The 12,290-nt window shown below is 51.8% G+C and overlaps 1 protein-coding gene across 1 annotated transcript; it reads right to left on the bottom strand.

The window, feature by feature from the left end:
* Positions 1-1,984: 1,984 nt before the first annotated feature.
* Positions 1,985-9,909, bottom strand: LOC120383938 (zinc finger protein RFP-like). The gene is made up of 7 exons (XM_039502265.1): positions 9,463-9,909; positions 7,916-8,011; positions 5,881-6,111; positions 4,861-4,883; positions 4,081-4,196; positions 3,440-3,469; positions 1,985-2,531 (listed from the first exon to the last, which is right to left on the bottom strand). The coding sequence occupies exons 1-7, from the start codon at positions 9,877-9,879 to the stop codon at positions 2,011-2,013; spliced, it is 1,434 nt and encodes a 477-aa protein (XP_039358199.1). The 5' UTR covers positions 9,880-9,909; the 3' UTR covers positions 1,985-2,010.
* Between the last annotated feature and the right edge of the window lie 2,381 nt (positions 9,910-12,290).

The raw sequence follows: 12,290 nt of genomic DNA, 5'->3' as shown, positions 1-12,290 counted from the left end.
ACCTTAACCCTTAACTATCTGTTTATGACAGGCACCCACTTAGCGGCAGGGATGAATTTGGTCCATTGCCCTTAAACAGAAATGGCAACAGCTACCCATGGAGAGTCTGGCCCATGTGTCTTGGCCTCATTCAGAATGTCTGAGACATGATCCCTTGGCCCTGGTTTGTGTGTGGTTTTTTAATTCCACCAGTTGCCTTTGCCCAAATCCCACAGGCTTTCACAGTCATTTGCTCCTTGATCTGAACAGCAGGAGACTGGAGTCTGATAGGACTTCTCTCTCCTCCAGCCTCAGCTTCCCCATCTCCTGCCTGCTCATCCTAGGGGCTCGACCCATGGCCACTAGCTCACAAACCTGCAGCCACTTGGCTCTCTGCACGTCCTGTTGAAAGAATTGCAGAGGAGAAACCTCAGGGCCCCTCCAGGGAAAAGCAGAGCTGGAGGAGACAAGGGCAGTACTAGGACACATCCCCTCTGATAGGCTTTATGTGGTTATTTCATACATTGGCTTAGTGCAAGAGATCATGTCCCCCTAGTGGCCAGCCCCAGTCACAAACAACCAGCTCATGGCTCGCAGTTCAAAGATGTTACTGCTTCAAGGCAAGGGGTCGGGGCTTCTGATTTCAGGGCTGAAGTTCCTGCTTTAGATCCCCACTGGTAACAGTGACATGTGTGTCCACAGCCACACTCTGTTACAGTTACACAGACAGGAACTTTGAACCTCCTATCTGCCTAGCTTCTTCTGACCGACAAGCAGAGTGACCACTTTTGCTGCATAGAAACAAGGGAGACCACATGAAAAATAAGGGGCAATTCTTTATTTTCAAGGACATTTTAGGCAAATACCATTTCCCGTAGCACATCACGCACATTTCTCTCAAGAGTTAATTCCTACTGCCCTTAAATATACAATGCAATCATCATCATCATCAATTTAATGCTGACTGTGGTCAAGGGATGTCCCTTTAAATAAGGGATGGGTGGCCACCCTAAGGGACATATCAATGAAATAAGAGGCAGGCCCTTGATATAAGGGATGGGTGTTCACCCTACCTATAAGGCTAGTTCAACTGGTGGCCCGTGGGCCAGATCCACCCACAGGACAATTCTGTCTGGTCCCCGAACGCATCTGTCCCTGCAAAAGACCAGCTCTACAAAATAGTATCCTCAGCATGGCATGACCTCTCATACACCATACGAGCGAGGTCATGACCTCACACATACTGTACGTGAGGGGTCAGGACGCCATTTTGTAAAGCACACACCATACATTCAAGATCTCGAACAGATGATGATGCCCTTTAGTTTCTGAACACAGCCAGTAGAGGTGCTGAACAACTACATATGTGACCCTGGTCTATACAAAGTATAAACCAGTAACTAGCTACATGTCACTGTACTGTCTGAATGCTTGATGCGCCCGGGCTGGGAAATTCAGATCCAACAGACTCTGGGTGAAAGCACCTGAATGTGGCCTAGCAGAGGCATGATCATTACGGTTGTTGCAATTCCAGAGGGGTTGCTTTTGTTGCAATTCCAATGGCCTATAACCCACCTTGACCCCACCGAGCATGTCAGTAAAAAGCAAACAAACCCCACACTGGTGAATCAACTAGTTCTGATGGCTCCTGGGTTTATTGCTATATTTTACCCCGCAGGAGACGAGAATTTGTTAAATTCTAGAAAACACTCATCAAAAGTGAAGATTAACCATTTTCTCCTGTCCCTCCCCTGCCCCAAAGATTTGCCACCTGTACTGTCCTCCCTCACCCAGGACAACAACTCTTGCTCTCTGACCGCACAGAATGCTAGAGTACTCCGGGATCATAGAGAACAGTGACAAACAGGCTGGTCCATGTCCCTGAGGGTTGGGTGGTTTTGTTTGGTTGGTGTTTTGGATGGGGGAGAACAGGTCACCAGCCCACTCTAGATTCCAGGGTGTAGAAATGAGGGTGTCAGAGGCTAGAGAAGCCCATTTCATAGCCTGCAGGCGGATAGATAACCCTGTGTATCAGGAACAGAGTCTCAACTCGGTTTCAGATACACGGTCCCAGAAACAGAACCAAGGGCGGATTCTCTCCCCCTTGAAAGACGCTGGTGGGAAAGTGAAGACTGGGGCCTTGTTGTGAGCACTGAAAAATGCCACCCGCCCCTCGTCACAGTCCAGACAAACCCGGATCCTGCTGGGGACCCAGCCCAGTGACACTGTGGTCTCAGAGGAGGTGCGAGCCTGATATCGATCCCCATGCAGCCACTGCACAGCCCAGATCCCCTCCTTAGGGTTAAAACTCAACCCCCGCTTCCTCCTCACAGACTCTCTGGCCACCCCCACAGCACAGTATCGCCCAGCCTCCACCTCCACCTCCCAGCAATGTCTCCCTGAGGTGAATCCCTCACAGCCCAGCACACAGCGTGCAGTGTCAAATCTCTCAGGGTTGTTGGGCACTTGCTGCTGTGTCTCCCCCAGTCTCACACTTTTCTGATCCGCAGACAGGACGAGTTGGGGATGAGCCGTGTCTGGATCCAGAGTCACTGGACAGAGAGAATCAGAGTGTTAGAGGCCGAGCTCAGCCCTGGGGGAGGCTGGGACCATTTCTCACATTCCCCAGCAGCCCCGTCCTGGCTGGGACCCTCCCTGATTTCCTGCCTCTCTGTCCTGGGTCTCAGGGAGCTGCCTCTGTGCTGGGGCTGAGCAGGGATTTCACCGCGGCTCCCACCTCCCAGGGCCTAGAGGTGCAGTTGGAGATGCAGAATCTGCAGCTATATCTCTTCCCCTGCTGCATCTCCCTGCTCCCCGTGCTGTGGCTCCCCACTCCCAGCAGCAGGGACAGGCAGCAGAGCCTGGGGTGGGACCGAAGGGGCATCAGCATCAGCAGCCTCTTGGGGAGACACCCCCAGTCAGAGGGAATCAAGGAAGCAGCGGAGAGGGGAGCACGAACCCCAGTGCAGCTGGGACAAGGGGAGGAGGCAGTAGCCCTGGGTGGAAGCAGGCGGGAGGGAGTTGGTGGGTACACCAGGGCAGGGCCCCCAGCCCATGGCGAATGGGAGAGGAAGAGGCCTAGTTGGCAACCCAAGAACCCAGGGGTAAGGGAGAGGTGGGACCCACAAGGAGAGACAGAGAAGGGGGCAATGTCATATGGACACACCGAGGAAGGGTCAGACCAGGCACCGACCCCCTCAGCATAACAGAGGAGTCAGAGCCCTCACTCAGTCAGTACACTGCACAGCAATTAAGGGGTTAATAATATATTGGAGTGCTTAAGGCCAGCCCCCTCTCCTGCAATGCTCACTCTCTATAGATGAGGGGCCTCTGTTTTGTTCGATCTCAGAAGCGTCTTCCTCAAGTGAATCCCGCGCCACAAACACAAACTGTCCTTTTCTCTCAATCCATCTAAAACCCCACCCATTCCACTACCCCCTTTTGCCAGAGATCCACTTACTTGCTGTCTGCAATTCAAACATCAGAGCGTCTAGGGAGGAGAGGGAGAGAAAGAGATTGCATGGTATCAAAATTAGGTTTCATGTAGGATTTCTACAATTAATCAGAATAACTGTGCTTTAGTTCTGGGCCACGAACAGAGAGAAAAAGGCAGAGAGACCCAGAGAGAGAGATGAAGAGAGAGAGAGTAAAATTCGCCCATATGGAGATGGGCCAATATCAGGCTTACGGACCCCTTTCAGCACTAATAACATGGTTATAAACACGGCTTATGTGGCATTTAGTGTTTCTCGCCTTTCTACAAGAGAAAATTCCTAGACAGGTGAGACTGGAATGAAACAGACTCAGGAAGAGAAGATGGAGCCCTTTGCAGTAGCACAGAGTTTCACTCAACCAAGTACTTTGCAGTCCTCAAGAATTAGGGCAAGGGAGGCGACAATAAATCACATTTGGACTATTGTTGTTTTGCCATAAATATCTTATATCTTGGGGGGCATTTCTTAGCTAATTCAAAACTTTGTCTATATTTCTTCCATGTTCTTAAACTGGGTTTTACATTCGCAGCTAATAGGACAGGGCCCGTTTCCTCCAACATTCACAGGGGTCAGACTCCATTTTCCTTTTTCAATCCCTGCTCAGTACCTTGGAATTTCTTCAGAGACTCCTTTAGTACAATATTTTTCTGGGTAAAATCACCAAGTCGCTTTGCCAGATCAGGAGAAATCTCCACCGGCTGCTGGAACTTCCCCTGTTCGCACCTGGAGAGAAACAGAATTCTCTAATTGATTGATTGTAAATCACGATTTTATCCTCATTTCAGATGAATTTCATGCCCGTGAAACCTGCTGAACTGCAGGGCCTGGAGGTTGGATTGTTCTATGTATCCCGGCCTCAGAGCAGGTACTGCTCAGGCAAGGGCAGCACAAGCTTCACCCGCAGCAGCCCAATTTGTTTCCAGCATGACCTGGCGAGAGACGACATCGAGGGGAAGTGGAGCAGGCAGATGGGCCAACAAGCTGCACTGACTCCGCTACGCTTTGTGGTGTGCACACCTGCCCAGTCAGAAATGAATGGAGACCACTAACGCCAAATCACCTCACCAGGGCACCAAACAGACACAAGCTGGACATATTTGAACACTGCTGCTCTGGAAGGGTCCATATTCCCGTTCCCCGGGACACACGAGATTTAATGAATCTATTCGGGTCTATTAACCTGCCCTCATGCTTCATCATCTCCGCGTCTCGAATAAAGAACATCAATCCCAGGAGTAACGTCAGCAGAGGGGGGATTTGGATCTGAGGGGTGACCCTGCCCCACACAGTTGACCGTGGTGCCCTGAGGAGATGTGGGCCTCACATGGCGCTCAAACCCCTCCCCCGCACAGTGACGCTTCCCTGAGAGTGAGACGGAGCCACGTACCTGCTCAAGGTGCTTCTGACGTCCTAGAGAGGGGGAGACAGAGAACAAAGAGTTCAGTTACCAGTGAGAACCATGAGAAGGAAGAGGCTGGGGTGGGCCTGGTTCAGGGGTGTTGGTGGTGTCATGGGGAGAACGGCAGCTGGCTTGGGATGATTTCCAAACCACAGTCCCCCTTTCTCTCCGTGAAACGGGAATCACATTATTTAAATAATATTTCCCTGCATCAGAAGCGTGGAAGAATTCATGTGTGTTATTAACGGGCTCCGCTCCCGCAGGGATGTGGGCCAGACATGGACCCAGAACACTGTAAAAAAGACCATTAAAATCTAAACCCTACAATAGGGCCCCTCTCCCAGGATCCTTCAATCCTTAACAACACAAGAACGGGTTGTGTCCCTGACCATCTTGGCTAACAGCCATTTATGGACCTATCCTCCATGAACTTATCTAATTCTTTTTTTAATCCTGTTATACTTTTGGCCTACACACCATCCCGTGACAATGAGTTCCACAGGTTGACTGTGAGGTCTACCTCACAGTCTTAATGTTTGTTTTGAACCTGCTGCCTTTTTATTTCATTGGGTGACCCCCAGTTCTTGTGTAATGTGAAGGGGTAAAAAAACCACTCCCCTGTTCACTTTCTCCGCACCATCATGATTTCATAGACCTTCATCATATCCCCTCTTAGTCACCTCTTTTCTAAGCTGAACACTCCCAGTCTTTTAAATCTCTGCTCAAATGGAAACTGTTCCATACCCCTAATCAAATTACTAATAATACAAAGGAGAATAATAAAACAGAAGCCAGTGATAGTGATCATAAACCAGAGAATTCACATTTTAACAAAACAATTCCTAACAATAAAATGAGGTACCATTAAAGAGAGAGTGAGAGAGAGGATTCCTACGTAAAAATTAGAAACAGTGAGTTCCACTGTAGTGTTAGGATCCTGCACTCCAAGCCATATGGGTCTCCCCGTTCAACCATTTCCCAAATATCTCCAAGGATCTGAGGTCCCACCTGCAGGAATTCACTTGCTGGCTGCTGGCACTTCCCCTCCATCTCGCTGATCAGCTCGCTGAGACGGGAAATCTCCGCGGAGAGTTTGGTGATATTTTCACCCTGCAGCTTCACAATCTCCTTCTCCAGCTCTCCCAGTCGGGCCAGCAGGATTCGCTCTTCTTCCTCCAGAAATTGGTGCAGCTGCTTAAATTGAGACACAATTTTCTCTCTCTCAGCTTCTGTCTTTCCCTGTAAAGAAGAGGCACAAACAGAGAAAGGGCACATCATGGACACACCGACAGGCAGGGGAGATTTCACACAGCCCTGTGTCAGCAGGAGGGGGAAATGTCTAAATATTTAGCACCTCAAAAGCAGACAGAAAATTTCCCCATTTGCCCAGAGAGAAGATTTTCCTAGAAAGTCCCACCTCAGCCTAAATTCCCTTCCCCTCTGACATGGTTTCTTTCTGTTGCGATCAGTGACCTGTGACAATCTAAGTCCTTTCAGCCGTAGAAAGGGCAGGATTCAGAGGTACATTCGCAGAGACTTCCTGAGAGAGACTGAACGGGGTACAGAAAACAAAATTAAAAATAAGAAAACAAACCAAAACTCTCAAGTTTTACTGAGGAAGCTCCCGATATTCACATGCCCCGGAAGGATGCTCAGCCGCACCTCTGAAGAGACATGAGAATTCAGTCTCTAGAAAACTAACTGTGTTAGTGCAGAGCTCAGGATCTCTAGTGCAGCCCCAGGCCATAAACTTAAACCATGAAATCAAGAATGAAGCAAAGACAAACACAGCTCTGAAATCAAGGGAATGCAGAGTTAAGGTCGCGCCTCCCACACCACACTCCCACCCAACCTTAACTCTGCCCCCTTTCCACAGCTGCCTGCTACCGCTCCGCACACTGGCTTGAGGTGAACCTGTCTCCTTGAGCATGCTCACATCACTTTCCCATGTGCGTATCCGAGATGTACACGTATTTACAGAGACTGAAAGCCCTTTAATAACTTCAAAGGTGCTGCTTCCCTGGTGTGGCCCTGGGTGCCGGTCGCTAGCCAAGGTGAAATCCAATCAGACCCAGCTCAGTTGGGGCTGATCGGTGCTATGATCTGAGTCATAGGCAGGCACAGAAAAGTTATGAGAATGGGAGACAAATTGATTGTCAGGTTCTTTCCGTATGAGCCCTTCACCTCTGCAGCCCCTTGGCCACATGACTCTGATTCAGCCCAATAACCCTGTCTCATGCCTGGATGGGGCACAGTGATTTTCCAAGACAATGTCAGGATGCAGGTGGGTTTCAGAGCCCTGTGAAACCATCAGCACTTAGCATGAGAGCTTGGCTGTCACTCAGCTGTTGATTCTCTAGTGCTCATCTATAAGAGAGAGAGAGAGAGAGAGAGAGAGAGACAAGGGATTCAGGTGATATCTTTGATTGGAGCGACTTCCATTGGTGAGAGAGAGAGAATCATTCAAGCCACCCAGAGGTCTCCAGCCCAGACTTGAAGAAGAGCTCTGGGCAGTGTGCAAGCTTGTCTCTCTCACCAACAGAAAAAGGTGCAATCAAAGATCTCACCTCCCCCACCTTGTCTCTCCAATATCCTGGGACCGACACGGCTTCAACTACACCACATAGAGCGAAACAGACAGTGTGTGCAGACACAGACAAAGATCAAGCCTGAAGCTGAGCCCAGCAGGCCTCTCTGATAGCTGGGGATGGACCATTAAGGCAGCCTTGGCACTGCCAGAGCAGCAGGGAGGAGGCAGGGCCATGACCCCACATCCCATCCATCTTGGGCAGAGGGGAGCACAGGCTGCACCTGCTGCTGAATTCGATCAGCATTTGCCCTGCCTCAAAGCTGCCCGAAGCTCCTGGGGAATCTGCCCCAGAGCCAGGCAAGGAGTCCCAGTCCCACTCGAGGCCAAGGAGGGGAACAGAGACAGACACACAGGATCCCAAACCAGCAGCACACGGCCCCAGAGAGACGCACAAACCTCCCACACTGACATTCATCCCCACGGCCTTGCTCGGTAACAACACTGGGCACCTACCACGTACTCTGAGCTTCTCTTCTCTCCAGTCAGTTTCCATCCCAGGAGCTTTTCTCTCTCTTCCATCAGAGCCTGCAGTCGGGTCTGGAATTGTTCCTAGGCAAAGAGAAAAGTGGGAGGGGGAGTGTTAAGCTCCAAAAAAAAAATAAAAAAAAAATTGAGGAGCAATGAGCTCCCCTCCTGCCCTGGCTGCCAATGCATAAACTCTAGTGCAGAGGTGAGCAAAATTACGGCCCGTGGGACCCTCCTGCCCACGGGACCCTCCTGCCCGGCCCTTGAGCTCCTGGCCCGGAAGGCTAGCCCCCAGCCCCTCCCCAGCTGTTTCCCCTCCCCCGCAGCCTCAGCTCACCAGCACAATGCTCTGGGCAATGGGGCTGCGAGCTCGGCAACCTTAGCACTGCCAGCTACCAGCGCGGTAAGGTGGCAAGGAGGGGATCAATAGGAGGCAGGGGAGTTTGGGGTCGGGGTGTGATAGGGGTTGGGGCAGTCAGAGGGCGGGGAACAGGGGGGTTGAATGGGGCAGGAGTTTCAGGAGGGGCAGTCAGGAAGGAGAGGGGGGGTTGAATGGGGCGGTGGGGGGCAGTCAGGGGCAGGGGTTCCAGGGGCAATCAGGGAGAAGGGGTGGTTGGATGGGGCAGAAGTCCTGGAGGGGGGACAGTCAGAGGCAGGCATTCTGGGGCGTTCAGGGGACAGGGAGGAGTGGATGGGGCAGGGGTCCTGGGGGGGCCCCATCGGGGGAGAGAATCAGGGGGGTTGGATGGAGGAGGAGGCCGGGCCATGCCTGGCTATTGGGGAGGCACAGCCTCCCCTAACTGTCCCTCCATACAATTTCGGAAACCTGATGAGGCCTTCAGGCCAAAAAGTTTGCTTCCCCCTGCTCTAGTGCTCAGTAAAGATCTCTTTCCTACAACTCTGCTCTCACATTGCTGATCCTAGTAAAACAAATGATGTCACGTTTGCTCCAAAAATACTTCATCATCTGTCCACCAGTCAGGAGCTCTGACTACACTCCTGCCTCACCTCGCATCCACCAGCATCTTTTGGGGACCAAGAATCAAGTTATTTCTCCCTTGGTTTGAAATGACTGAAGCAGAGCATGGAAGGATCAATTCCCAGAGTTCTGACTGAATCTTTTCAAAGATCTCAGGATTTCAGAACGGCGGGGGCTGGCAGTGCTGGCTCCGGTGTGTCCCGCTCAGCAGAAACATGGGTTGGAACAGAAATATTAGCTCAGGAAAAGGGCATCACAAGAGAATGAATATATTTCCCACCCCTGGAAATTGGTCAAGTCAGAGCAGAGATCTATGTGTAAGGTTCAAAATCTTTATCACAACACTGTAGTTAGCAAAGAAAAAAAAAAACACCCTTTATTAAAGCAGGGTATAGGAGTGACACTAGAAGGAAACCCAAACATTGGAAAGCCTGGGAACCTACCATTATGGCCACAGGCTACATGATGTTTGCATGAGCAGCTGTACTCTGAGCCTGGAAATAGATCTGAAAACCCCTGCAGGTACAAACACAGATGCTGGGAGGAGATTTCCTACCTTGTACTCCTGAGCAGCCTCCTCTATGGGGACCACGGTGTGAGCTCTGTGAGCCTTGGATTTATCACACACCACGCAGATGGGGGTTTGATCCTCCTCGCAGAACAGTTTCAGGGCCTCCTGGTGCCTCTCACACACTGGCTCCCCTCCTGAGCCTTTGGCTGCCTGGAAACTCAGCCCTCTGGCTAGTTCGATAACTCTTGCCAGTTCCCTGCTGGGCCTGAAGTTTCTCTGCTGGGCGGTTTCTCTGCACTGGGGGCAGGAGAAGTTTGTCTCTGTCTCCCCCCAGCACTGGCTGATGCAGGCCCGGCAGAAGTTGTGCCCGCAGTGGATAGACACCGGCTCTTGGAAATACTCCAGGCAGATGGGACAAGAAAGTTCATCCCGGAGACTTTCTGCAGGGATCTCTGCAGCCATGGCTCCTGGCGGAAGGGTAACAAAAAGTTACTTTCAATTTCCAGCCGTCTGGGACATGAATTGGGTGTCTCCCTTGCTGGCTCTGTCTCACTGGCTGAGCTGGAATCAGCTGTGTCCGTGAGTTCTCCCAGCCCCTGGGGCTCTGATGGGAAGCGTGACCCTCTCTCTGCTGGGAGGAGTGCTCAGGCGAAAAGCAGAGTCCGGTTAGAGACAATGTCACTGTTTTCAAAAAAGTGAAGAGTTGACATGAATTCTATTATTTGACCCCCAAATCCACACACCCCCTTGTTGGGCTGGGCTTTGTTCATTGCAGCAGATCTGATTTCTCAGGTTTGGGATGCTCTCTAGCAGGGCCAGCTCAAGGTTTCTTGCCGCCCCAAGCAAAAAAAATTTTGGTTGCCCCCAGCCCTGGGCTCCCGCTCCCCGCCCACCAGTGCCCCCCCCCCGCTGCCCCAGCACTGGGCTCCCCCCGCCCCCAAAGTGATCTCCTCGTTCACCACAGCAATCCCCATTTACACTTGCAGTGGGGATCAAACCGTTTCTCCTGTTTTTATTTCACTTTTGTATAAATCTCGCCCCCGTCCCCCGCAACCCCATCTTTAGTGCTCCAAATGCACATGGAAGGGACAGGGACTAACCCTCAAACCTTGTACCCGGAAAGGGATGGGGATCTAGTAAAGAGGGTTAGGACAGAGGAGCAGGTGTGGGGGTGCTGGTGTGTGATGTACTCGCGGAGGAGGGTGGAGGAGGAGAGGGGGTATCAGGAGGGTTGCAGGAGGAGGCGGGCGTGGCGGTGTTGGAGAGGGGTGAGTTGTGGGAAGCAGCAGAGTCTGGGAGATTTCTCCTTTGCTTCTCTGCTAGGAGCAAGAAGAAAAGGGAGCTGGGGACGGTCACAGCGGGGGAGGGTGTTAGATGAGTCCCGGCAAGCCCTATGGGGAGCCGCTTTCCATACAAGGAATAGGAGGAACTCCCAAAGTCAGCATCTGATCTCCCGAGCTTGGCGGGGAGGGGAGGCAGATGGTACCTAGCCCCAGCCCACAGCCAGCCACATGCTAGAAAGCCCTGCACAAGGCAGCTTCATAGGCCAGGCTCCGAACTGGTCCGGGTTTGCTCCGCAATGCACTTTGTGTTTTGTTTTATTGACTGGTCCTGTGCTGGAGCCGAGGCAGCCTGGGAACTGGAGCGCAGAATCAAGCGAGACTCCAGCTCGCCGCCTGGTTCGAAAGCCTCTCCGGGCTTGTCGCTAGCGGCCCCCTGGGCATGAGCGGCTGGGTCTCTGCACCTCCCAGGTGGCCCCCTGGGTCTGATTCTCCCAGGCAGCCCCTGGAGCCGAGCGTGGGCTGTGGGAAGAGGGGCTCCCTGAGTGTGTGAGGAGCCGGGGAGGGAAGGAAGTGGGGTCCAGGATGCAGGGAGGTTGGAGGGGTCCTGCTGCCGCTGCTGCTCCGAGTCTCCCCAGGGCGGCGCCGCGTTTCCCCTCTGGAGTGGGCTGTGCAGGGCGCCGCCGGGCTGGGCAGGGGGCGCGGATCCCGGCTTGCGCACTGACAGGGCAAGTAGCTCTGGCCAGGGCTGCCTCCGGCTTTTTGCCACCACAACCAAAAAAAAAGGGGTGGGGAGGGGCCCGAAGTGCTGCCCCTTTGAAAGTGCCGCCCCAAGCACATGCTTGGACGGCTGGTGCCTAGAGCCGGCCCTGCCACTTGTGAGTATCTGAGTTAAATTTAAGCCCCAATCCTGGAGGCTCCCTCCACACTGCCTGGCCGGCTTTGGGCCTTGAGAGTAGAGTTTCCCAGGTTCAGATCTGACCCCACTCCACTTCCCCCAGAGGATTTACCCAGACGAGTTACCGCAGGGTAATGCTTGTCTTCATTGGGATTTAAATGCAGGTTTAAGAATGCATTATTTTTTACCCCCAGAGTGAAGAAGAGGCTTCTGGGGGTGGGGCTGGGAGAAAGAGCTTAGTTTGATTCTTTTCCTTCATTTCAGTGTTTTTATTGCTAACTTTTGTTTGCTTCTCTTCTCTGGTTTCACTGGCAGTTTTGTTTTTCTTTTGTCACTGAACCGATGATTTGAAAGGAATTTCTGATAGCCGATGGCTCTTCAATCTAGCAGAAAAAAAGACATAAGATCCAGTGGCCGGAAGATGAAACTGGACAAATTCAGATTAGAACTAAGATACACACCTTTAATGGTGGTGATAAGTAACTGATGGAACAACCCTCCTAGGAATATGGCAGATTCTCCATGCTTTGAGGCCTTTAAATCAGGCTGGACTAGCTTTCTAAAATGTATGGTCATAAGAACGGACATACTGGGTCAGACCAATGGTCCATCTAGCCCAGTATTCTGTCTTCTGACAGTGGCCAGTGCCAGGTGCTTCAGAGGGAATGAACAGAACAGAAGAATTATTGAGAGAT

The sequence above is a fragment of the Mauremys reevesii genome, linkage group 15 (assembly GCF_016161935.1).
Source record: "Mauremys reevesii isolate NIE-2019 linkage group 15, ASM1616193v1, whole genome shotgun sequence".
Classification (NCBI taxonomy): domain Eukaryota; kingdom Metazoa; phylum Chordata; order Testudines; family Geoemydidae; genus Mauremys; species Mauremys reevesii.
This window is presented reverse-complemented; position numbering and strand designations above follow the sequence as displayed.

Coding starts and splice junctions, on each gene's coding strand:
- LOC120383938 (XM_039502265.1), bottom strand. CDS start 9,879: ATGGCTGCAGAGATCCCTGCAGAAAGTCTCCGGGATGAACTTTCTTGT. Junction 4,884..5,880: donor CAGCAAGTGAATTCCTGCAG/GTGGGACCTCAG, acceptor CCCCCTCTCTAG/GACGTCAGAAGCACCTTGAG. Junction 4,197..4,860: donor GTCAGAAGCACCTTGAGCAG/GTACGTGGCTCC, acceptor GTTTCTCTCCAG/GTGCGAACAGGGGAAGTTCC.